At 40.8% G+C, this 27,775-nt stretch overlaps 1 protein-coding gene across 1 annotated transcript; it reads left to right on the top strand.

Annotated features, from left to right (window-relative positions):
* Positions 1–5,954: 5,954 nt before the first annotated feature.
* Positions 5,955–27,775, top strand: LOC133407935 (endothelin receptor type B-like). The gene is made up of 8 exons (XM_061686292.1): positions 5,955–6,099; positions 10,789–11,315; positions 16,920–17,032; positions 17,118–17,322; positions 17,882–18,031; positions 20,894–21,027; positions 21,146–21,254; positions 26,533–27,775. The coding sequence occupies exons 2-8, from the start codon at positions 10,929–10,931 to the stop codon at positions 26,671–26,673; spliced, it is 1,239 nt and encodes a 412-aa protein (XP_061542276.1). The 5' UTR covers positions 5,955–6,099; positions 10,789–10,928; the 3' UTR covers positions 26,674–27,775.

Here is a 27,775-nt window from a genome sequence, read left to right as displayed (position 1 = left end):
CCAGAATTTAACCTGAATAGATTCCCACAAACATCAGTATTCATGATTTTTTTTTAAGTCATTAAGCATGAGCGCAGCAGGAGGACATCTTGCCATAGCAGTCAAACAACTGAACGCTGTAATCGCTTAGTTCTGAGAGGCATGCCAACTTCCACCCACACCAGCTGCAAAACATAAGCTTTACAAGCAACAATCCTTCAAGACACAACTGTCATCAGTTACATTTATATATACTTTACAGTATGTTGACAGAAATGCTAGCAGCTATGTTAGGTATCTTTATCTATATATATATATATATATATATATATATATATATATATAATAAAAAACACTTTTCTGTGACCTTTTATCATCAGACTTTTGCCAAACGTTGAAGACCAAAGTAAAATATCTTCATGAATTCCACAATAAAATCAGCATTGCATCATCTGGAAGATTCCAAAACAATGTTGTATGTGATATTGGGATTTGAGAGTTGTGGAAGAGTCTCTAAATTGCAATGCATAGTTATCCCTTCTCTAACGACCACAGCATTCAAAGAAATCAATTGTGATTCAAAATGAGACATGCATGAGATTTGCCAGGATTCTCAAGAGTAGAACAATCAATGATAAGTACAGAATGGCCAATCTTCCAATTAGGTGTTGCAGCAAATGTTTTGATTTAACAATTTTTTTTTGTTTCTGATCCAAGTCCAACATTTTCTCAAAAATTATCCAAAATATATGCAACACCGGCGGCACGGTGGCCGACTGGTTAGAGCGTCACCCTCACAGTTCTGAGGACCCGGGTTCAATCCCTGGCCCCGCCTGTGTGGAGTTTGCATGTTCTCCCCGTACCTGCATGAGTTTTCTCCGGGCACTCCAGTTTCCTCCCACATCCCAAAAACATGCATTAATTGGAGACTCTAAATTGCCCGTAGGCATGACTGTGATTGTGAATGGTTGTTTGTTTCTATGTGCCCTGCGATTGGCTGGCAACCAGTTCAGGGTGTACCCTGCCTCCTGCCCGATGACAGCTGGGATAGGCTCCAGCATACCCGCAACCCTAGTGAGGAGAAGCGGCTCAGAAAATGGATGGATGGATGAATATGTAACACCTTCAGTCAGTATGATGCAATTTCAAATTACAACTGATATGTCCTGCTTTTTTGAGCGCAGACTTTTGTAAAAACATGCACCCACTCATTTCTATATACGCAGCTTACCAGTACATATTGACGTCCAAGCTAAAGCTACTGCCCCCGCGACCCGACCTCAGATAAGCTGTAGAAAATGGATGGATGGATGGATGAGGGTATGCGCCTTTCACACCGCCAAATGAGCCAGGAGACTTCTGCGTAACAATATTTACGAAATCATTCAATTATCATTAGTGGGCCTTTCCATTTTTATAATGAACTGCACAGGTCACATCAAGTGTGGAAACCCCTGAGACAGAACAATGTAAATGTGCAGTAGATTTACAGTATGTAAAATGAGAACAATCAATTTATACCATGGTATGGGTGCACGCATCAAACCTGAAAATGCGAACAGTTAATACTCCCAAATAATACTAATACTAATACTATTTCCTCCCTATAGTCTATAATACCAGAATTTAACCTGAATAGATTCCCACAAACATCAGTATTCATGATTTTTTTTTTAAGTCATTAAGCATGAGCGCAGCAGGAGGACATCTTGCCATAGCAGTCAAACAACTGAACGCTGTAATCGCTTAGTTCTGAGAGGCATGCCAACTTCCACCCACACCAGCTGCAAAACATAAGCTTTACAAGCAACAATCCTTCAAGACACAACTGTCATCAGTTACATTTATATATACTTTACAGTATGTTGACAGAAATGCTAGCAGCTATGTTAGGTATCTTTATATATATAATAATAAACACTTTTCTGTGACCTTTCATCACCAGACTTTTGCCAAAGGTTGAAGAGCAAAGTAAAATATCTTCATGAATTCCACAATAAAATCAGCATTGCATCATCTGGAAGATTCCAAAACAATGTTGTATATGTGATATTTGGATTTGAGAGTTGTGGAAGAGTCTTTAAATTGCAATGCATAGTTACCCCTTCTCTAACGATCACAGCATTCGAAGAAATCAATTGTGATTCAAAATGAGACATGCATGAGATTTGCCAGGATTCTGAAGAGTAGAACAATCAATGATAAGTACAGAATGGCCAATCTTCCAATTAGGTGTTGCAGCAAATGTTTTGATTTAACATTTTTTTTTTGTTTGTCTGATCCAAGTCCAACATTTTCTCAAAAATTATCCGAAATATATGTAACACCTTCAGTCAGTATGATGCAATTTCAAATTACAACTGTGTATATTAATAAATGTATTGTTCACCAAATACTCTGGTGTGAGTGCTACTCCTTCCAAAGAGAAAATGAACATGCCCGGTCCTTCAACTCTTTAGTGTCCCGTACACTTTACAATCAAGTCCCCCATAATTATCTAAACAGAGAATGTTCAGATCCTTTTTTTTCAACTTTTCAGTCAAAAGATTGGTTTTCTTCCAACTTTCAGGGACTGTGTTGATAGCACCTGTAAGTTGTATGAGGGAGGTGAGGTGATGTCAAGAGTAAAACCAATATATTGTTCTTCATTTCACATTTTCACACATCCCAATTTTCAATTGAACAAAAGGAGTTTACCAAGGATGACTGGTGGCTTATTTTCAATCTACATACCCACGCGCAATGCAGTGCCGCTCCAGAGCCATAAGAATTCTGTATAAACAATTATGAGTGCCTTTCGAGCTTTCACCCTTTTTAGAGCCGCTAAGTTAGAGGTTGTAAATAAGTCAGACTTCCATGTTTCATGTTTGACACCCAGATATTTACTTTTCAGTGGTAGGCTAGTGGAAACATTTAAAGCCAAGAGAAACATGTTACGACTTAGAAGAAAAAAACTGGTGCATTTTAGGTCTCACTTGTGGTATGTTAAAAGTTTAAGTAGGATTTAATAAGAATCAGGGGCCTATCTGGTGTGTTCATTGGACAGCTTCCCTCTATATTTCAAATCAGTTGGTGGATCTAAGCCTTTTTTCTATTCACCTTCTCAGATGCATTTAACTGTTTTTTTTTTTAAACCTCTAAAGAGTTTTCAATCACACATCACTTGTAATTCTGATACAACCACAAAAGCAAACAAAATTGGAATAGCAGGTGTGACAGACGTCGGCCTTCTTATACTGTATTTTTAAATACTGTATATTTGTTGTTCCCAAATCAAGGTACCTGATAGTGATGATAAAATGTGTCTAATGAGGTACAGATGAAGTTTTTTTTATAACAATATTGTCATACTGTAAACCACTCCCGAACCATATTGTGCATATTTCCCAACAAGAGGATTGTAGCAGTGATACTATGGCTCAAGCACAGATGCTATTGAAAGAAGAATACAATCCCAATTCTTGCCTGTACCTATTTCTTATTCTTGTTTGTCTCTTTAGAAATCTCTCCCTTGTCTGGTACTGATCAGCTATAAGTATTGTACATGAGTTGTAATCCATCTCTTACTTGTAATTTCCTCCTGCCAGTCTTTTTTTTGTTTGTCATCAGTTGCTATTTTGGAGAATAATGTGTCCCTTTCAACGGTATCAACTGTACAACATGTGAGCTTCAAAGCAAGTAACTTTCCTATGCGAGAGGATGAGGATCACTTACTGTGTAAGAAGAGTAATGACTCATTACTATACAGCAGTGTTTTCCAAACTTATTGAGCCAAGGCACCCAGAAAAATCTCATGGAACACCACAAAGTAAAAGTATTGAATTAATGATGATCTCGTTTCAATTTACTCACAAATTGAGCCAAATCTGGGCCTGTTGAATTGAACATAAAGTTGATATTCTCACTGGAAGTCATGATTTATTCTGTTGTAGGAAAGGCGAAATGTGGATACACAGGTTTATTGTACATTCTGATTCTGCCATTTAATTGAAAATCAATTAATTGTTCTGCTTTTCAGTATATGTTGTAGATAGATGAACAAAGATATATTTCCAGTTCATATATACTTTTAGGACAAATTAAGTGGAAATTGATATTTCCCACACAGCACTCTGGTTAGGAATCACTGCTGTACAGCAACTTTCCAACATCATCCTTCTGCCAGGGTCACATGATGAAGAGTACTGCAACAACAGCATCTCCTCTACCAATGCACATCCCCCCAACACGCACGCGCACACACGCATGGGCAATACAACTAGGGGATATTTTGCTATTGCGTAAATATGTAAAAGCAGTAGTATGTGCTAATGACAACAATGATGGAGTAGAAAAGTTGCTTCTGGAAATAGTTAGGCCATGGACAAGAGTGCACAAATAGGGGGTTTATGTGGTGTGGTAATATCTTTGCCCATTATTGATAATGCTGTGAAGTGACCAATGTGTTGTATGTTTGATGTTGATGTTCCTTAAGAGGTCACAAATGATCGAAATTCATTAACTTTTTAATCAGCAGTGTGCACATTGAATAAATAGTCCGTACACAACAGAAGACCATTAATCACGTTTTGGAAAATACTTCCTGATATATATTTATACAACAAGTTGTCATTTGAGGTGGCACGGTGTTCGACTGGTTAGCACATCTGCCTCACAGTTCTGAGGCCCGGGGTTCAAATCCCGGCCCCGCCTGTGTGGAGTTTGTATGTTCTCCCCCTGCCTGCGTGGGTATTCTCTGGGTACTCCGGTTCACTCCCACATCCCAAAAACATGCATTGTAGGTTGATTGAAGTTTCTAAATTCCCCTTAGGTGTGAATGGTTGTTTGTTTCTATGTGCCCTGCGATTGGCTGGCGACCAGTTCAGCGTCTACCCCGCCTCTCGCCCGAAGATAGCTGGGATAGGCTCCAGCACGCCCACGACCCTAGTGAGCAGAAGCGGAATGGAATATGAATGAATGAAAAGTTGTCATTTGTTCCTTAGTTTCTTTTATAACTCCATGCATCAAAAGTTGCTCATGACTGTTTGATCTTTTAAGTCACTATGCTGATGAAAGCTTGTTTTCCAAGGACAACAGGCATAATGATGCAAAAGATGGGTGTGCAAGGGGCTTTGTTTGTTGGTTTGTTTTAAATGAAATGATAACTATTCACGCAGGGAAGAGCCCAAGAGGCTGAGCTGCTCCCGTGACAAAAGTTTTCCAACACAACGGACAGAACTCTTCTTTCATCTCCAATGCAATGTTAGCTCTCCATGAAGACACACAAGAAAAAACAAAAATTGGATTTTACAAAAGCCTACATTCGTAATGAAAGCTGTACACATATACCACTGACATTTAAGCAAAGCCTCATAATGCCAGGGAAGATAGGGTGAACATGCACAGTAATGGCCACATCAATGGCCACATTCTACTGAGTTAAAAAAAAAGAGCTCTATCGCAATCTATAATTTCACTCAAATATATATATAATTTGTTGATTGACATTGTACTAATTGGTTTATTGTGTTGGTTGTACTTTACTGCATCATTCATTCATCTTCCGTACGCCTTATCCTCACAAGGGTTGCCATACTGAGAGGTATTTCATATTTTTCTTACATAATTTAGCTACAGAGAGGGACAAAATGTTAGAAGCAGCAAATGTGTGTTTCAGCTCTACAACCATTACAATAAGCCCATTCTTAATACCTATTGTAATATAAACTTGTCCCCATTTAGAAAAAACAACAACTGTAATTTCTGAATTTTCTGACACAGCACATTTTGCAAAAGACACGTGCATCTGAGTGATGTGGCCAGTAAATGTCCGAAAATTTAAGGGGGGTTGATAGGTTAAACAAAATTACTTTTAAAAAAGTATTACAGAAAACCTAGTTAAAGCGCACTTTGGGTATCTATGCTGTCACGTGATTGGCCGTGTGTTGGCGCATATAAAGCCGCGCATTGTGCTCCTGCACGTCAGAGCTCAGACAGAGAAGAGTAGAGTAGAGAGGAGCAAACTACCACCACGACGCTCTACACTGCTCGAATTTTTATTTACCTGGAAATCTAGTGGAACGTTGATGAGGAAACTTTAACCCTGAGTAGCCCTAGACTCACTGCAAAAATAACTCTCCGGTAAGTAATCGAACTGGTTTCTACGAGGGGGAAAAAAAAAAAAAAAAAAAAAAAAGAGATTGCCAAATGACAATTTTAAAGTAAATACTTTAGATATAGAAGTAACCACCGCTTGACATAATTGTTATGTTTAAGTTCGTATTCTGCCCCCCCCCCCCCCCCCCAAAAATGTGTACATCATTAGTGAAAAGTTAATCAGACGGTTCATTTATCTGTTTTGGAAATTACAGTGCATATAATGAAACTATTGGACAACCGCCCAATGTAATGTTTAAATGTTTTTAAATATTTATTTATTTCTGTAATGTTTAACCCACATGACATTTTAATGCCTAATTTACGTTTTTATTGCTCTCAATGAACTTTCAAATGTTTCGGAAAAAAACTGAAAAATAGTAAAACGCATTACTAAAGGTGTTAAATTATAGTTTACTTGCATTCCTGAACAGAAACATTGTTTTTTATTAATTGTCATGCTTGATTAATTTGTGAATTCTCAAGAAGGCTATTGAGCTAAATTGAAGTTGCAATTCCTTATTCTCGTTCAAAACGGTAAAATGTCGAGAGCCCACTGAAAAAGAGCGCGTCTGCATTAAACCACTTCAGATGGCCCCCGAGACAAGTACTTTTAATGGTTAAGTAATTCGGTAATCACGATATTAATTTAGACCATTAATTTAAAAAGGCTCTTTATTTTGGCATCTTCACTACTTGTGGATCGAAACTTCTAGAACAATATACAGTATTGATCAGTAAAACTAAACAAATAAAGTTCATTTGACAGATTCCTGTACAGTTTGAAAGGGTATATGTATTTGTCTCCGAGATGTTCTTAAAATACAATGGCATTTGTGTGTGTGTGTGTGTTTGTGTGTGTGTGTGTGTGTGTGTGTGTGTGTGTGTGTGTGTGTGTGTGTGTGTGTGCTGTGTACTTAAAATAATAACAGTTAGCTCCAGCTGATGTACCATCCAGTGACAATGTGCATGCTTTTCACTTGCATGATGTACAGTTCAGCATGTGGGACTACAAAAGCACACACGTGTGGGAATGTGTTGCACTTCTACAGTTCCATTGTGAAAACAGAAATATAAACATAAATCATATTTCATATTGTAGGTTTTGTAGGATTTGTGGGATTCTGTGTATTTCATGGTTAGACTCTTAAATTTGTGTACCATCAAATCTCCTATTGGATATTTATTCGTGGTGATCCATCTTTATTCCTCAGTTCCAGCTGACAACATGTCTGTTTGCATTGAGGGTTCTCAGGCAGAGTTCCATCGGTGCTTGTCTGAAAAGTTGACTCATAAATCAACAGGAGCATTCAATACAATGCCAAAATGATCCCCTCATAAAAATAACACAAAAGAAAGTGTAAAACACACCCATCAAAGACTCAAGAAAAACAAGGATTGATGTGTGACTGGGATTTGTTTAATACTTTATTGTCTTTAATCTTATTGCGGTTGTTATTCTTGTTATCTGAGGATAATGTTTTTTTTTTCAGGAGCAGTCCGTGGAGTGTTTTAAGTGCTTTTCCATTTTAAAGAAAGAGGATAATTAGACTGAATATTATTAACACATATGCCTCACAGTTCTGGGGACTGGGGTTCTAATCCCGTCCTCGCCTGTGTGGAGTTTGCATCTTCTCCCCGTGTCTGGGTGCACTCCGGTTTCCTCCCACATCCCAAAAGCATGCGTGGTAGGTTGATTGAAGACTCTAAAATGCCCGTCGGTGTGAATGTGAGTGTGAATGGTTGTTTGTTTATATCTGCCCTGCGATTGGCTGGTGACCGGTTCAGGGTGTACCCCGCCTCCCGCCCGAAGATAGCTGGGATAGGCTCCAGTAGCCCGTGACCCTAGTGAGGATAAGTGGTAAAGAAAATGGATGGATAATATTAACACCATGCTGGATCTTGAGTGTTGGAGTGTGGTGCAATTGTTGTGATTTCATACTTAAAGGACCAGTAAACTAACCAAAAAGATATCTTATAAATTTGACACACCACAGAGAAGACTGCTGTCAACAAGTCTGCCAAATTTGAATGAATAAAAAAATAATAATAATAAAAGAAAAAATATACTGTAAAGTCTCCCAAATCATGAAAACTAGAGCCCGCTCTCCAGCTGCAGGATTGTGTCGGAGTGTCCGCTGAGTGCACTCTGCGGAACTTTCACCTGTCAATCACATATGTGTCTGTGGCTCTTCACGGCACAGACAGCCACACACAGCCACAAGCTGATTGTTGCTGTGTCTATTAAACAGTTGACTTTCCCTGATGCATCGCTGTTATGTGGATGCACACACGACACAAAACTAAGTGAGGCGGCGACTTATAGGATGAGCCGACGTTGCACTGGCGAGTTCGCTGCCTTGTTAGCTTGTTAGTTCACACACTTAATAAATAGTTATCTTACCCTAAAGTGTCTCCGTTGAGGACCTGCGCTGGGCGAGTTGGACGGGCCCCAATGCCGGTGCGGCGAACTGCGGGCAGCGACTCTAGCCGCTGGCAAGCTGATGCGGGGTGGGGAGCCGTTCGCTTCGTATAGGGTCACCCAACAGAGACTGTAGCCCAAATAACACTTCATGGAAGATGTATTTTTGGGCCTTGTAGGCATAGCTTGATGACCAGTTGCATGCTGTCGTGGTAGACAAATGGTCCAAATGATCAATTATGATGTAGCAATTGCACAGAAAGGTCACTGCATGGAATAAGGGCGCTTGGTACTTATATCGTAGGAGAGGGACGACTCATCCCAAAGGCCTGCTTGTGTCATCTGGCTTCGTTTTAGCCCTGTCCAAAAAATTCGGTCAACTGAGAAAGAGAAATAGAGTTTAATGGAATATCTTAACGATTAAATTCAACAAAGTTTCTTCGCATGGTTTCAGCACTTATCTTCAAACATATTTAACGTATTTGGATTAAAGAAAACACACAAACAATTTTACTGGGTCTTTAATGTTGTTAAGGCTCGTATTAAAAAGATTTGAACTTCAAAGCACAGGCGATTTAATAAGACTTTAATTCAACTAAAAGAGCACTTGACAGTGAGCGTTAACAAATAAGGACGAAAATAAGACGACGACGACAAGTGACGACGTGAAGATCCCGAAAACAAACACTGTAACTAACAAATATGGATGGACAGAGTGCAACAGGGAACAGACACCAAATAGTGAAACTGGTGAAGAGTAGCAATGGTCCGGTGTTTGTCACCTGTTAGTTCCATGCTTAAAAGCCAAGCTGGTAGCAATGTGGGACAGGTGCGCACAGGAGGCTCCGCCCATCCTTGACAGTAACTGCAAAAAAAATAAATAAATAAAAATAGATACCAGGCAGGATCAGAGGCTCATGACAAATGTATTTCCACTGCCATCTTGCAGCCAACTTGTGTCTCTACTGTAGTCTTTATAGGTCACCCTTAGGACCTCTGTGTGCTCTTTGGCTCCTTTTCACTCTGTCATCATGACTTTTGCAGTCATCACTCCCATTGTTCTTCACATTTATCAAATTGCCATTCATAATAATTTCAGTCCATTGCTTACATGTCTCACATACATGATTCCTTCATCTCCAGGCCTTGACCTCATTCACTGTTGAGGTTGCCATTTTACGAAACTCCTCCCTTTAATTTTTGGAGCCAGCAAAGCAAGAGCTCAGACGGTTTCAGAGGTAAAAATCTATTGGATTAAGAGGTTCTTTTCAATCAAAACTCACATCACACCACACTGTTCTCTCTTGCTCAGTGCTTAATCACCTTGTTTCTTGAATAAAATGGGCAAGCACAAATTCACTGAAGAGATTGAGGCTTAAGTGTGAGTTTGGCATTTTTGTTGTTGTGACACAGCGTGTGTGATCTCATCCATGTGATTTTGTCTTTGTGTGTGCAAATACAACAAGCCTCTGTGTTTGGGACTTAAGCCAGCCATCAATGCCAGCTGTAATTTGCAGGCTGTGCATGTGCATGCATGAAGATAATTCATTTGCGTTCAGGAACATTATATATATTATGTGCTTTGATATTAGAAGATTGTGCATGTAGGATATTGTAAACAGATGTTTTTATTACCATGAGAGCTGCACCTGGCAAAGTCTCAATCCTTTAATTTTCTAAAACATTTCTAATTGCTTTTATTTTATTTTATAAACTGGTATTTTCTCACAACAAAGAGCTGATAATAAGATAAAGTGCTTCCTTATTTATTTATTTTCATTCTCTTGCATTTTGTAGTTCTGCGGGTATGTGAACTCACATGTTGGTCCTACAATAACGTGTGTGTACGTGTGTGTGTGTGCGTGTGTGTGTGTGTGTGTGCGTGTGCGTATGCATACATGTGTATGCTTAGAGCATTTGTTCTGTTTTGTTCCTTTTTTTGTTTGTATGCTTAGAGCTTTTGTTCTGTTTTGTTATTTTTTTGTTATGGAGAGTGATTTGTGCTGCATTTTAAAGTGCTATGTAAATGAAGTTTTAAGAGGTAAATTCTATTCTGTTCTATTGTAAAATTATGATAAGGTGTGGGATACAAAACCCAATAACTTACTGTAGCTTTAATTGCCTAATAATTAACGATATACAAAACGTTTCAGCCTCAAGCAATAATTTTACAAGCCTGTTTGAAAGCTCACCTCTAAAATACATAGCTGGTTTTCAGCTTTTGCATGATGATTTTTCTATTTTCCATGCAGGACAAACATCTTGCGATAAGGATCCAGACCAAAAGCAAATAAGTGTGGAAAATGGGTATGTGAGACGGTGTATGTTGAGCCTGCTGTGTGCCTTTGACTGAGGAAACGCCTCGCTGTGTAAGAACCTCCCTCACTTCACAATGAAGGCCCTCACTTTGCTCTGTTTCCTGATGGCTGTGGAGGTCGAGGCCTCTCGGTTCATCCGGGACTCCCCGGCTGTGCCTGACACTTCTGAAGTCTTCAAGAATAATGTTTCCATCCCACGTCTACTTCCACAGCCAGCCCGGCCGAGGGGCTCTTTCCCCCCCATGTGCATAAGGCCCACAGAGATTAAGCACGCCTTCAAGTATGTGAACACCATTGTGTCCTGCCTGATCTTTGTGGTCGGGATCATTGGCAACTCCACGCTCCTCAGAATTATATACAAGAACAAGTGTATGAGGAATGGACCCAACGTCCTGATTGGCAGCCTGGCACTGGGGGACCTACTTTATATCATCATTGCCATCCCCATCAATGTGTATAAGGTAAAGTGTGGTATTTTGGATTGCTGTCTCAGGCAGTGGTGGTGCTCGACATTCATCCTTGGGGTGGCCAGGGGGTAGCCAAGGCTATTTCAGCAGGGTCCTAGACTATGACAATGAATTTGTTTCTCGACCAATGAATTGCAATCCGAGTCTCTAAATGTTGCAATTCACATACTAAGCACACAGAAGATGAGGTTTGTGCGCATAAATTAAAGTTTATTAACAATGTTTACAACACAATGTACACACAAACACAACTTCAACAACTGCAACAATTTTTCAATAATCACAGAGTAACTCGCTTCCACAGTTATCCACTCACACACAAACAAGCTATTCACTCACACTCTCTGTCCACTTTACCGTTACCTGACTTGCTTCTCTTTAAAAAGAAGTTATAGATCTTGTCTCCCTGTCTTTTCATTTCTCAACGGACCCTATGAAAAAAAAAAAGGCCAGTTTTGTTACTCTTAGCATCACTTACAATTGCAAAATGTAATCAAATCCCCACTTCAAGCCTAAAAAATGTCAGGGGAAATAGACCACTGTAGATGTAAGTTGCATATTCAAACTTTCAGCTAGTCAATGGTTCCCAACTGGTTTCGCCTCCATCCATCCATTTTCTGAGCCGCTTCTCCTCACTAGGGTCGCAGGAGTGCTGGAGCCTATCCCAGCTATGATCGGGCAGTAGGCGGGGTACACCCTGAACTGGTTGCCAGCCAATCGCAGGGCACATATAAACAAACAACCATTCGCACTCACATTCACACCTACGGGCAATTTAGATGAATGAAATAAGATGCCATACAGAAGAGAAAAAAATGCAACAGCAACACTTTTGACACTGTAGCGGTGTCAGTTTTGAAGCTTTTAAACAAACATCAGTATACCAACAGTTTAGAGACATAAGGGCAAAACGTGAAGGATAATCCCCCATTCTCCTTCATGTTATATTTCATTCAGGCCAACAGAGCATGAAACTGCTAGCTGGCCGATTGTCTCCTAGTTTCATTCCTTCCTCTAAAATCATTGGAGAAACACGTCAATATAAGCAGCAACCCGAATTAAATGTGCACATTAATTTGGAGTGGCTGTTGGAAGCTGACACTGGTCATGTGTCGACGCCATGAGATGTAACTTGTCCACGTGCCCGTGTTTGTGTGTGCCAGCGGGCGAGAGAGAGTGGCACACGGCACTGGCTGGTTATTGAAACACTGCATGCGCTTTAGCTTGATACCCGTGGCTTAGCAGTCAAAAGGCGTCACTGATTTCAAAATGGCCACAACACGTGCGGTTCCGTGATATGTCAATCATCTGGGGGGTGCACCTGGGGGGGTCCAATCAGATTTCAGGGGGGTCCAGGTGCTACCCCGGCCTCCCCTCTGGCTCCGCCCCTGGTCTCAGGTTTTACATCACTTATGTTGCCCTGGAGACAGCCACAGATAAGGGTTTAAAAGCTGTAAAAGCTGTAAAAGACACCCAACAGTGAGGGATACCGTCAAATTGAAGAAGGAGTCCTATCGGCCCTGTGGGACTCCGGAGGCAGCTGATACTGGCTGGTCAAGCTGGAATGCAGCTTCGGTGGTCGCTGAAGCAAAAACTCGGGCATGGGAGGAGTTCGGTGAGGCCATGGAGAAAGACTTCCGGACGGCTTCGAGGAAATTCTGGTCCACCATCTTGGGATCTTGTTCACGAGTGAGGGAAGAATGGAACGGGAGATCGACAGGCGTATCGGTGCAGTGTCTGCAGTGAAGCGGACTTTGTATCGGCCCATTGTGGTAAAGAAGGAGCTGAGCCTAAAGACGAAGCTCTCAATTTACTGGTCGATCTACGTTCCTACCCTCACCGATGGTCATGAGCTGTGGGTTGTGACCGAAAGAACAAGATCTCAGATACAATGAGTTTCCTTCGCAGGATGTCCGGGCTTTCCCTGAGAGATAGGGTGAGAAGCTCAGCCATCCAGGAGGAGCTCAGAGTAGAGCCGCTGCTCCTCCACATTGAGAGGAGCCAGATGAGGTGGCCGGGGCATCCGATTTGGATGTCTCCCAGACGCCTCCATGCTGAGGTGTTCCGGGCACGTCCCACCGGGAGGAGACCCCGGGGATGGCCAAGGACACACTGGACAGACTGTCTCTCCCAGCTAGCCTCGGAGCGCCTCGGGATCCCCCCAGAATAGCTGGATGAAGTGGCTGGGGAGAGGGAAGTCTGGGCGTCCTTGCTAAAGCTACCGCCCCCGTGACCCGACCTCGGATAAGCGGTAGAAAATGAATGGATGGATCCATGGATGAGCCAAACAGTGGCCTTTTTACCATTCAATTAGCAGCCAGACATGAAAAAAATGGTTAAAAATAAAAAAACAGCATTCTTTTTTTTTTTACACATAATTTTTGGCCATAGGGAACATGAAGACAGACCGTAGTAGCGAATACAATTTCTTACTTACTTAAATAAGCTCCTCATTAAATTACTTAAGTGTTGTGCAAAATGAATTTTAATTCATACCTATATAGAAATATTACTGTCATATTTGACCGTTTATTAAAAGAATAGTCTTCCTTGATCAGTCCTATTCAAAACGAATGAGTCTTTTTAATGGGAGAAAGAGCTTTCCACACTGTTGTAGCTGGCACAGTGAGCGCAAGCTGGAGAAACTTTCATCTCTAGTCCGTTGTAGATCAAATCCTTTTCGGCCAAAAAGATGAGAAGCTGTCTGGGAGTTTTGCATTCATTCCCAACAATTTGTGAGCAGCACATACACAATGAATGGGTTCGTTGATGGCGTGTTGTACTTTGCTAAGTGTAATGTGAAAAGGCCTTAAATATGTAACACACAAAAATTAATTACATTAACCAGACTATGGAAAATCAGAATGTGTCTGAGAAACTAGTGTGTGAGAAATATTGGAGATGTCAAAAGAGCCAGAACAGGCACTTGGCAATAGGCTTCCCTGTTGTCGTGTAGCAATTTTACTAATAGATAGTGCTGCTGTGCTTTTTTTGGGGGTGGGGGTGGGGGGGGAGAATCGCACAAGCTGAGGAGTGGCTGGCTGCTCGCCCCCGGACTTCCCATCTTGCCCATGTATTTGAAGTGGAAATAGACCAATTCAGCAATTTTAACAATGAAATAATGGACATTACTGGGGGGAAAAAAATATCAATATAAAGCATAGAGAACTAGAATGGAAAATAATTTTATGTAATTATTTTTTTTGTTTCGCTTTTTTTCTCTACACATGGAGGTGAGGCTCTGACTCCCCTGCCTCCGCTGACTGCACATCCCTGCCTGATAGGGCCACAACAATTGGAGCTACAGGCTACCCCTCCCACAACTGGCTCCGTCGGGGCCATTATGTCTGTCATGACAGAACACACAAACAAATCCATGCAGTAAACCAAACAGAAAGTCAGCCATTTTGGTTTGAAGTAGCCTCTTACAAACCTCAAACGTTAGTAAATTAAAACAGAGAGGATTGATCCGTTGGCTACCAAATTTTGATCACCTGTAATAGACAGATGAGCAATTCTAAATTGTAAAGCATTTTGGGCTTGGCCATATGACCGTGGAAGAGCATGGAAGCAAATTTCTACCTCAAAACTGTCTCAGCTCCACTAAATTGGATCTTAGCCAAAGTTTGTTTGCGTGATGATCATGCCCCGGTCATGGAGCATGTTAAATTGCAAATTGTTTATCACAGCTGGTGGGCAGAGTATAGTGGGGACTCTTGGCCTCTGCTATTGAGAATTACATTGTTATAACTCGACTGCAATTGCTTAGATTTCATGGAAACCTTTTCAAGGATCATGATATGAACCAATTGTCGCTCTTCAAGGGATGAAGAGTTTCCCACTGTCGCATGGTGGTGTGCTTCCCTACTGTAATGGTTGTATGAACAAAAGTGTATACAGTATATACTGTATTTTATAGGTTTGTTGAAGCCAATGACGTGAAAATAACCCTGAACCTAATAACGGCTCATAACGTAATAAATTTGCCCTTTTTAAAATGTAATAGGCCCATAACAATAACCAGCCAAGAAAGTAATACAAGTATTAAATAAAAGAAAAGGAAAAGTCCTGAACTTAATAACATAATAACCTTTGGCCAGTAATATCATAATTGTTATTGGCTGGTTATTACGTTATTTGCCTGGTCAATTTATTATGATAATTTTTTTTTTTGCAAATGTAATACTGTAACTGAGACCATAACGTAATAATGTTAATATCACTTTATATAACATTTTATTTTTGGATATAACTGTAACTATGCATACTCTATGCATATAACTGCAAATATGCATACTCGCCATCTCTGTCTCTCTCTCTTTTTCTCTCTCTACATATACAGTATTTGTTTACTTAACATGATGGTTAGCATGATCTCTCGTCCTCTCTGCTGCACTTAGTTTCAAATTATCTACACATGCAGTGAATGTTCAGGACTTATTATGTTATGGGCCTATTACATTTTTAAAATGTAAAATTTATTACATTATGGGCTGTCATTAAGTTATGGGCTTCGCTTGAATAAGACCATAACGTAATAAAAGCCCATAACGTAATAACGGCCCATAATGTAATAAATTTGTCTTTTTAAAAAAGTAATGGGCCCATAACGTAATTTAATATTACGTTACGGGCTCAGTTATTGGATTTGCTACATGCACCAGGCAATAATGTAAAAATCAACCAATAATGTAATATGTTCTTACATTATTGGCCAAAAGGTATGACGTTATAGGTTCGGTACTTTTCTTACTTTATTGGCCAGTTATTACATTATGGGCCTTTTACATTTGAAGAAGGTCAAATTTATTACCTTATGGGTAAGCGGAACAGAAGATGAATGAATGAATGGGTCATTATTACCCTATGGGCCATTATTACGTGATGGGCTTCTACAAGGCTTAATCTTAAAAGATAACCATTCGCTCCAGAATCCATCTTGTTGTTGGACTGGGACTAAAAATAAAGCAGTATTTTTCAACATGGTAAAGCCCTGTTCAACATTTTAACTACTGTATTCATTACACCAAGATGTCACATCCAACTTATTATCCATCCACTGGCCAGTATTTAATTCATGATGGCTTTACTCTAAATCAATTTCCCTGTGTGTACTTAGTTATAGGATTAGGGTTGTATTTTATTTCTGTGTAGTGCAACTCAGTCTTTAAGACTGGGATGTATTTTAAGATGATGGCTTGATGATTAATTGTCAGTGTGTGTTAAAAATGGCATTGAGGTTTTGAAAAGTTGAGAGGTTGTTTTTTTTTGTCCTCAATATACAGTAACTTGAGAAACTGCCCTGATGCTGAACTGATTTGATCAGCCCCTGGGAGAAATAGTTCATCTGAAAGTAGACACTGCATTGTTAGTTTTGGGCTTGACTATCATATAATAGAAGAAACACAGAGGAATAGAAAGGAACACCAATGCAATAAACCAGTTCAGGATGTACCCCGCCTCCTGCCCGATGATAGCTGGGATAGGCTCCAGCACGCCCGCGACCCTAGTGAGGAGAAGCGGCTCAGAAAATGCATGGCTGGACCAATGCAATAATTCCATAACTGCAAATTTGTCTGTCTTTATTATTATCCTCAGCTAATAGCAGAGGACTGGCCATTTGGAGTGCATGTCTGCAAGATGATACCATTCATCCAAAAAGCTTCAGTGGGTATCACTGTCCTCAGCCTGTGCGCTCTAAGTGTGGACCGGTGTGTATGCTAGTAATCCACAAAACAATGCAGAACTGAAGTGCTCAAAGTGGCTAAAGCAAATGTGTGTGCATTGCATGTGCAGCTACCACGCAGTAACATCATGGAGCAGGGTGAAGGGAATGGGCATCCCTTTGTGGAAAGCAGTGGAGGTGACACTGATTTGGGTGATTGCTTTGCTGCTAGCAGTCCCTGAGGCGCTTGCATTTGACATGCTGGAGATGCCATACAGAGGCAACAAGCTGCGTGTGTGTCTGTTACATCCAGAGCAGAGCTCCAACTTCATAAAGGTAGGCACTACCTGAACCATTTACATCTTAGTCTGCAGAAAATGCCATGGACTCAAAACCTAAAATAGTATAGACTGAACTTTATGGGTCAAAGTTAATTAAGACTAAGCAGTTATTTTAATGTATTGTACATACTGTTTTTGCTTTATTTTATAGGGCACTCATTTAAATACTTGAAAAGGTAATATTTTAAAATTGTACATTACATAACGAGACATACATTTTCAACCATTTGTCACATAATAATAACATCAATATAATATTGTACTGTATACAGCATATTTAATTATAGCGGTTCCATTATCATTACATTTCTTTCAACTGCTTTATAGTGAGGTACTGGGTTCTGTTTTATATCACCAAAATATGGTCCCTTGCCCTATAATGGGCTATGAAGTGAGCAAAAAGTGTTTGTGGAATATTGACAGGATAACGGTTTGCCTAATGCTTAATGTACACTACAATCGGATATATCTGTTAAAGTTTAGGAATTTGATTAAGTTGTTCGTATTAAATAGTTTTAAAATGCACTTTCTCTGAGTGTGTTTGCATCTTTCAGTTTTACCAAGCTGTAAAAGACTGGTGGCTGTTTGGCTTCTACTTCTGCCTACCACTTGCCTGCACAGGACTCTTTTACAGCCTCATGTCCTGCGAGATGCTGAGTCGCAAGAGAGGCATGCGGATTGCACTCAACGACCACATGAAACAGGTATGACTGCAAGCATTCTGATGTATTGTGGTTATCAGGGGTCAGAGAAATAATTGATTCTTTGATGCATTGAATTGATTCTTTGATGCATTGCAATGTAGAGTCTGAATTGCTTTATACATTTAAGTATTGTGGTTGTCAGGTGTCTGAGAAATAATGGATTCTTTGATGCATTGCAATGTGGATTCTGAATTGCTTTATACATTTAAATAATGGATTATTAAATAACATAATGCTGGTGGAAATAAAAAGGTGGGAAGTGCAGTCCCCTCTCTCCAGTCGAAGTGCTGGACATAGAGTGTTGTGAAGCAAAGCAAAGCAAATGTATTTATATAGGCCATTCCATTTACAAGGTAACTCAATGTGCTTTACATGATTAAAAGCATTAAAAACTAAAAACTGCTCAAAAACATTTAAAGACAAAGATATAAATAAAATAAAAACAATATACAAGGCAAAAAAATATCATTTAAAAGTAGAAATGCTCTAAAAAGCATAAGAACAAAGAGGAGTTTAACCTGGACTTAAAGACATTGACACTTGGGGCTGACTTCAATTCTATTGCCAACTTATTCCATTTGCGTGCAGCATACCAGCTAAAACCTGCTTTATTATGTTTGCTTTGGACTCTGTGCTCCGTTATCTGATCTGAGTCAGCTGATCTCAGAGTCCTACTGAGCTTATATCCCATTAGCATGTCTGTTGTAGTGAAACCGTGTTTTTTTTTTTTTTTTTTTAATACACAATAATTGTCAATAATAATAAATACATAAACACTATTGTGACTGTATTGCAAGTGTACAAACTGTATGTACAACAAAGAGTGAAGCCACAAGAGTTTTTGAGAGCAGAGCAGTAGCATGTCAGCCAATGTGGATGATTATTCTGTACCGGAAAGTGGATTGACGTAATAGCGTCAATCCACTACTGGATCTCCAAACTCGCAGGGGTCCATAAAAAATTTTATATGATTGAAATACATTATGTAAATCACACGCTCGTTTTTTGGCGTGCAACTAGAGGTGTGCACCGCTCCACTTCTTAGCTCCTCTCTCAAGCATAATTAATACATAAAGTCCATCAACTGCATCATGTGAAGAAAAACAGAAACCAGCTGAACTACAGTATAAGATATGACAACATTAATCTTGAGTTTGGTCTGTCTGTGGTGCTGAGGAAGGTGACTGACCTCACACATCAGTGATGTCACATCCCAGACCACCACCACCTTAGGTCCAGTACAAACATAAAGACAATCGGCCTGTTTTTGTTCTTTTTTTGTATTCTGCCCCTTCCCGGCAAAATACGTCAAACGCTAGACAATCTTTTGTCTTACAAGATTATCCTATAAGATTGTCCTTCGGTCTGATGTGTGTTAAGACTGGATGCTTCCAGATTTTAGGGTCCGAAAAAGGTCGGGGACATTCTTAAATAATAAAACATGTTCAGTATTTACGATCAAAACTCTTCATGTGTGTGGGAAACGCCGACTTCTACCGAGACGTGATGCTGAGAATGGTGACGTTGAACAGAATGTAGCCAATCAAAGAAGCACCCAAGGCTGATGAACACGGAAGCGACTGTAAATAAATACAAAAATGTCTTACCCGATGTAATTTTATGTATAAAAGTGGGTTCCTAAGAAAGAAAGAAGTATTTTTCAATGCAAGTTGTTTTTTGAGAACATCGCTATTTTTCAAGGCTCTTGGCTACGGCAACCTTCGGGCACACTCGGGGAAACATTGGCGCGTAACCGGAAGTGTTTCTTCTTCTTCGGTTTTGTGAGATTATGTTAGTGATGGGCACGACAGTTCTTTTGAGTGTACTGAATGATTCGAATCAGTTTAGTAAAACGATTCATTCATCGAATCGTTCAGTTCTTTTTCACAAAATCATTCAAGTGCTTCTTCATTCATTTAATGATCCATCCCTGAGGTTCACGTTCACTCACTTGACATGTAAAGGTGGGGAGATGATTTAAAAAAATAAATAAATAAATAAAAATAAAAGAAACGGCTAAATTATCACCTACCTATCTCTATCTCAGCAAGCTCTCAAACACCCGGCTTCAGTTGGTACTCGTGAACATACATGCGGCGAGCTCAGCTACCGACCATCCTTCCGCGTCCCCTGAAGTCCAGCTAGGCTCTCGCCAGCCAGCGTGACTTTTCTGCATTCCACCGCAGTGGACCGTCGCTGACACCAGCCCCCGCCACCTGGGCTTTCTGCTCACTCACCTTACTGTTGTCATCTGATTAGTGGAAAGCGTCTTTGAGTGTCTTGAGAAGTGCTATATAAGTTTAATGTATTATTATTATTATTATTAAATAAAAAGCTTTAATAATTGCATTAGGGACAGAGGGAATTATATGGATGTGTACGTATATACATTTATTATTAATTATTATTTTAAATCTATGTGCTTGTTTTCATGTGCTTGACTGACTAAAAAAAAAAAAGCTGTTAGCTTGAACCTGCTAGTGAAAGCTATCTCCGCGAGAACGTCAGGACTTGCGGTTAAAATCACTCATGAGTACGTGCACTGCATTGTACGCCGTTCCTTCCGCAAACGAATCACTCGTCGTACAAGTGCATCGCTCCTCAGCGTATCACAAACGAAGAAGTTCATCGAACGAATCACTCGTGTCTAACGAATTGCGAACGATAAGTTCAAGGAACGAATCACTCTTCAGTTCTTCAGGAACAGGAAAAAGGAAATATAAAAAAAGAAATATTTGATTGCAGATTGATCCATTAAAAAGGCATTGTGAAGCATCGATAATTTAATCAAATCGTGGCCCTCCGACTTCCCTAGTGGCTGTGGTAATTCCCCAAGTTGAGCATAATTTTCTCTATGTCTAGAGGAGGGAAGTGGCCAAGACAGTGTTCTGCCTTGTGCTGATTTTCGCTCTCTGCTGGTTGCCACTTCACCTCAGCCGTATTCTGAAGAAAACAGTCTATGACCAAAATGACCCCAACCGCTGTGAACTCCTCAGGTAGGCTTACACAGGCAAATACACTGCACACATCATGAGAACCCATTGTTCGCAGTCCTGTGACTTCCTGTTGAATTCACTAAAAACCCTTGTCACTCCTACCACCGCCCTCTTTCAGCTTCCTCTTAGTGATGGATTACATCGGCATCAACATGGCTTCCCTGAACTCCTGCATCAACCCCATTGCCCTCTACTTTGTCAGTCAGAAGTTCAAAAACTGCTTCCAGGTAAGATTGCTAAAATAAAATTAGAAAGAAAGATCAGTCTCAGCATCAAGATCAACGTCATCAATCTAGATGCAAATCAAAAAAGTTATTTCTGGATGACTGTTTTAAAACAAATTAATTGACAGTTACGTACATAAATGTGAAAGTGTAGAATAATGTGCACACACTCGCGCGCACAAACACGTTAGGTGGCATTGAGAATGTATGAATTGTTGTCAGTCTCTCTATCTGCCATGGTCAATGACAGATTACTTTGGAAAAATAATTGAAAACATATTTTGAATGAATGCATCAACAGGAATGTTGGATGTTCCCTCTAAAAAAGTAGATTAAAACCATAGCTCATTATACATACATAAAAAATGTATAAAGGACAAAGGAATTGCCTGAAGAGCTCAGAGACAGAATTGTGGCAAGGCACAGATCTGGCCAAGGTTACAAAAAGATTTCTGCTGCACTTAAGGTCCCTAAGAGCACAGTGGCCGCCATAATCCTGAAATGGAAGACGTTTGGGAGGGCCAGAACCCTTCCTAGAGCTGGCCGTCCGGCCAAACTGAGCAATCGGGGGAGAAGAGCCTTGGTGCGAGAGGTAAAGAAGAACCCAAAGATCACTGTGGCTGAGCTCCAGAGATGCAGTCGGGAGATGGGCGAAAGTTCTAGAAAGTCAAACCATCACTGCAGCCCTCCACCAGTCAGGGCTTTATGGCAGAGTGTCCCAACGGAAGCATCTCCTCAGTGCAAGACACATGAAAGCCCACATTGCTAAAAAACACCTGAAGGACTCCGAGATGCTGAGAAATAAGATTCTCTGGTCTGATGAGACCAAGATATAACTTTTTGGCCTTAATTCTAAGCGGTATGTGTGGAGAAAACAAGGCACTGCTCATCACCTGTCCAATACAGTCCCAACTGTGAAGCATGGTGGTGGCAGCATCATGCTGTGGGGGTGTTTTTCAGCTGCAGGGACAGGACGACTCGCTGCAATCGAAGGAAAGATTAATGCGGCCAAGTACAGGAATATCCTGGACGAAAACCTTCTCCAGAGTGCTCAGGACCTCAGACTGGGCCAAAGGTTCAGCTTCCAACAAGACAATGACCCTAAGCACACAGCTAAAATAACAGAGTGGCTTCAGAACAACTTTGTCACTGTTCTTGAATGGCCCAGCCAGAGTCCTGACTTAAACCGAATTGAGCACCTCTGGAGCGGCCTGAAAATGGCTGTCCACGAACGTTCACCATCCAACCTGACAGAACTGAAGAGGATCTGCAAGGAGGAATGGCAGAGGATCCCCAAATCTAGGTGTGAAAAAACTTGTTCCATCATTCCCAAAAAGACTCATGGCTGCATTAGCTCAAAGGGGTGCTTATACAATAATACTGAGAAAAGGGTCTGAATACTTAAGGCTGTGTGATATTTCAGTTTTTCTTTTTTAATAAATCTGCAAAAATTTCAACAATTAAGTTTTTTTTCCTGACAATATGGGGTGCTGTTTCTGCATGAATGAGGAGGGAAAAAACTTAAATTATTTTAGCAAATAGCTGCAATGAATACTTGAATACTTGAATACTGTAATAATACTGTAATAATATCTGAATACTTTGTTTGTGTGTGTGTGTATATATATAGATCTATCTATCGATCTATCTATCTATATATATAGATCTATCTATCTATATATATAGATCTATCTATCTATCTATATATATACACACACACACACACACACACACACACACACACACATACATACATACATACATACATATAAACAAACCCAAATTCCAATGAAGTAAGTTAAGGACATTGTGTAAAGGAGAAAATAATTTGAAGAAAAAAGTCTGAGCTTTTGCGGCTATTTTTTAAATACAACCCCAATTCCAATGAAGTTGGGACATTGTGTTAAGCATAAATAAAAACAGAATACAATGATTTCCAAATAATGTTCGACCTATATTTAATTGAACAAAGATATTTAATGTTCAAACTGATAAACTTTATTGTTTTTAGAAAATAATCATTAACTTAGAATTTTATGGCTGCAACACTGCTGGGACAGGTGGCAAAAAAAGTTGACAAAGTTGAGGAATGCTCATCAAACACCTGTTTGGAACATCCCACAGGTGGATGCAATGATTGGGTATAAAAGGAGCTTCCCTGAATTGCTCAGTCATTCACAAACAAAGATGGGGCGGGGTTCACCTCTTTGTGAACAAGTGCGTGAGAAAATAGTCGAAGAGTTTAATGACAATCTTCCTCAACGTACAATAACAAGGAATTTAGTGATTTCATCATCTCCGGTCCATAATATCATCAAAAGGTTCAGAGAATCTGGAGAAATCACTGGATGTAAGCGGCAAGGCCGAAAACCAACATTGAATGCCCGTGACCTTCGATCCCTGAGGTGGCACTGCATCAAAAAACGACATCAATGTGTAAAGGATATCACCACATGGGCTCAGGAACACTTCAGAAAACCAATGTCAGTAAATACATTTCTGCGCTACATCTGTAAGTGCAACTTGAAACTCTACTATGCAAAGCAAAAGCCATTCATCAACAACACCCAGAAACGCCGCCGGCTTCTCTGGGCCCGAGCTCATCTAAGATGGACCGATGACTTTTCCAAAGTGGAAAAGTGTTCTGTTCGACGAGTCCACATTTCAAATTGTTTTTGGAAATTGTGGACGTTGTGTCCTCTGGGCCAAAGAGGAAAAGAACCATCTGGCCTGTTATGGACGCAAAGTTCAATAGCCAGCATCTGTGATGGTATGGGGGTGTGTTAGTGCCAATGGCATGGGTAACTTACACATCTGTGAAGGCACCATTAATGCTGAAAGGTACATACAGGTTTTGGAGAAACATGCTGGCATCCAAACAACATCTTTTTCATGGACGGAAACATGGAAATGCACAAAAGCATTTGCAATTCAGTTATACAATTTCTCTCAGTAATGTAATGGATTACAATTACATAAAGTGTGTAATTCAATTACATTATTTCATTACATGTAATTACAGTAGTTACTCCCCAACAAAAGAGCAGGATAAGCAGTCCAGAAAATTCATGGAAGGAAGGTCCGAACTCACACTGTTCGACACTCATGTGCAATTCAGCATATTTGTTTTTGCCATCACTTCATAATACAACACTGTATCAGAATCAGAATCATCTTTATTTGCCAAGTATGTCCAAAACACACAAGGAATTTGTCTCCGATAGTTAGAGCCGTTCTAGTACAACAGACAGTCAATTTACAGAACACTTTGGAGACATAAAGACATTGACAAAAAACAATTGTGCAAAAAGATGCAGAGTCCTCTAGCACGTACAGCAGTTCAAATGACTAATATTGCAATAGTCCAGTGCAATGACCATTGTGCAAAGGGCGCTGAGACTTCAAGGAGTGTATGCGGTTTAAAGTGACGAGTAGTGCGATCATCTGGGACAATGTTGGTTGTGCAAATGTTAGATACTCCTCAATCAGTGTGCAAATGGAGCAGATGCTAATCTGGCATGAGTGGCCAGTATATGCAAATAGTGCAGCATGGCGAGTGGTTCTAGAGTATTACTCGTGTACAGTGAGTCCACGAGTAATACATAATTGGCCCCACAGAAATGTGACAACGAACTCAAGTCAAAAAATTGGCAGCTTGTTGTAATGGAATTATAGGTTAGGTGTTTAAGAAGTTGATCACAAGAGGGAAGAAGCTGTTGGAATGTCTACTAGTTCTAGTTTGCATTGATCGGTAGTGCCTACCTGAGAGAAGGAGCTGGAAGAGCTGGTGACAGGGGTGCGGAGGGTCAGAGAGGATTTTGCACGCCCTTGTCTTAGTTCTGGCATCGTGCAAGTCCTCAATGGTGGGTAGGGGGGTACCGACAATCCTTTCAGCAGTTTTGATTATCCGTTGCAGTCGGAGTTTGTCCTTTTTTGTAGCAGCACCAAACCAGACTGTGATGGAAGAACACAGGACTGATTCGATGACCACTGTGTAGAACTGTCTCAGCAGCTCCGGTGGCAGGCCGTGCTTTCTCAGAAGTCGCAGGAAGTACATCCTCTGCTGGGCCTTTTTGAGGACGGAGTTGATGTTGGTCGCTCACTTCAGGTCCTGAGAGATTGTAATTCCCAGGAACTTGAAGGTCTCGACGGTTGACACAAGGCAGCTGGACAACGTGAGGGGCAGCTGTGGCGAAGGATGCCTCCTGAAGTCCACGATCATCTCTACAGTCTTGAGCGTGTTCAGCTCCAGGTTGTGTCGGCCGCACCACAGCTCCAGCCGCTCCGCTTCCTGTCGATATGCAGACTCATCACTGTCCTTGATGAGGCCGATGACAGTGGTGTCATCTGCAAACTTCAGGAGTTTGACAGTCGGGTTCGCTGAGGTGCAGTCGTTCGTGTAGAGAGAGAAGAGCAGCGGAGAGAGGACACAACCTTGGGGCGCCCCAGTGCTGATGCTGCGTGTGGATGAGGTGGCCTCCCCCAGCCTGACCTGCTGTGTCCTGCCCGTCAGAAAGCTGTAAATCTACTGGCAGATGGCAGGTGAGACGCTGAGCTGGAGAAGTTTGGTTGAAAGGAGTTCAGGGATGATGGTGTTGAACGCTGAGCTGAAGTCCACGAACAGGATCCTCACGTAGGTCCCTGCACTGTCGAGGTGTTCTAGGATGAAGTGCAGTCCCATGTTGACTGCATCATCCGCAGACCTGTGCGCTTGGTAGGCAAACTGCAGGGGGTCCAGGAAGGGACCTGTGACACTCTTGAGGTGGTCCAGCACAAGAAGTTCAAAGGACTTCATGACCACAGATGTCAAAGCGACAGGCCTGTAGTCATTCAGACCCGTGATTGCAGGTTTCTTGGGGACTGGAATGATGGTGGAGCGTTTGAAACAGGATGGAACTTCGCACATTTCCAAAGATCTATTGAAGATCTGAGTGAAGACTGGAGCGAGCTGGTCTGTGCAGACTTTGAGGCAGGATGGGGACACATGGTCCGGGCCTGCCGCTTTGTTAATCTTCTGTTGTTTGAAGATGCGTCTCACATCCTGTTACTGCAACTTTACTCGACGTGGTTCATTTAGAGTAATTGTCGATTTATCATGCATTTTTCTATTGTGCAAGGTAGCGGTAATCATTTATAACTGGCAAGAAGAATGATCACATTAATTGTATGACACCGTTGTGTGCACATGCATGAGGAAGTCCTCTAGGAGCAACTCATTGGCTCCCTGCAGGCGAGAGCTTTCCTGCATGAAACATGATTAATAACTGTTTTCTCCTTGCAGTCTTGCCTGTGCTGCTGGTGCTATGGAACATCTACACTGGATGAACGAGGTTCCGGCCCAGGGTGGAAGGGCTCCTACCATGGCAACGGACTCGATCGCTCCAGCTCCCGCTCTAGTCAAAAATACACAAGCTCCTCATAAACACGCACATGCTTAACATGCTCTTCTTTTCTTACAAACTCCATGTCACAATTAGCAACGACAATGGAAGGGATATCAGAGCTAGGTAGACGTCTTCCAGATTTGTGTCTGAAGTGGACTGAAAGACATCAAAGGATCAGCCCAAACTGGACTGTACCTGCAGAAAGACAAACACCAAGGTTTCACGCTTTCCTTCACATTCCACAGAGGCTGAATGTTGCTCTGTGGTCGCGAAATACATTTATCAAGTCACATGTGGATGTCTGTACAGTATTAATTCCATGCAAAATTGCAGACACACACGTACATGCACGCACACACAAAGTATGTATAGCTTATATTGAAAGCAAAGTGCTAAAAGATGAGCCTGTGCTATTGTTTAAAAAAAGCATAATAATGCGTCTAGACATTAACCGAATCAATATCTAAAACTGAGCACCGTCAATGCCCACGTGCCTTCAACATCATATCAGACAAATTGTGATGGCACGTTGCTTATTGTCAAGGAGAGGGCAGCTGTTGTGAAGATATTGTATGCATCAGATCATTCCTATTTTGTGAATATTATTATTCTTTAATTATTCCTGCTTGATGTTGAGTGTTCCAACTGTGTAGAGCATCTTGTCCTATGACAGCTTCTGTTGCCAGGCAAAATTAGCTTTGATGGTCCTCAAGTGCTGAGCAGTTATTTTCACCTCTGTCACCGTGTGGTTGCTGTCTTTGCGACATTCGGCTTGGCCCTGTCACAGCAGGAAATCACTTCAAGGGGACCAATTTAAAAGCTGTTTAATTAAATGTGACGGACTGTGTTATGTTTTTAAGAAACACTTTTTGCTTACGCCTTTATGAAGCAAATGTTTTATACCTTTGTCGTTCTATTAAATATATTGCGAAGACTGGAAGTATACTGTTAAAATGTGCTTTTCTAAAGGTGAGTGCTTGTAATGTGAATGACAGACAGCAAGATTATCTTAAAAGCGCTCAACATTTGTGACAAAACTTTTAGTGCCATCATACAGTGCACTATATGTACAAAAATGTTGGGACACTTGGCTATTACACCTGCAGGAACTATGAATGGAATAAAAGTGGCAAAACTTTC

The sequence above is a fragment of the Phycodurus eques genome, chromosome 9, assembly GCF_024500275.1.
Source record: "Phycodurus eques isolate BA_2022a chromosome 9, UOR_Pequ_1.1, whole genome shotgun sequence".
NCBI classification, from domain to species: Eukaryota; Metazoa; Chordata; class Actinopteri; order Syngnathiformes; family Syngnathidae; genus Phycodurus; species Phycodurus eques.
Note: the sequence above shows the minus strand (reverse complement) of the source record. Positions and strands in the feature narration are given on the sequence as shown.

Excerpts from the sequence above, each read along its gene's own strand:
- LOC133407935 (XM_061686292.1), top strand. The coding sequence starts at position 10,929 with ATGAAGGCCCTCACTTTGCTCTGTTTCCTGATGGCTGTGGAGGTCGAG. Across the intron at positions 11,316-16,919 it reads TCCCCATCAATGTGTATAAG|CTAATAGCAGAGGACTGGCC; the intron begins GTAAAGTGTGGT and ends TATTATCCTCAG. Across the intron at positions 18,032-20,893 it reads TCAACGACCACATGAAACAG|AGGAGGGAAGTGGCCAAGAC; the intron begins GTATGACTGCAA and ends CTCTATGTCTAG.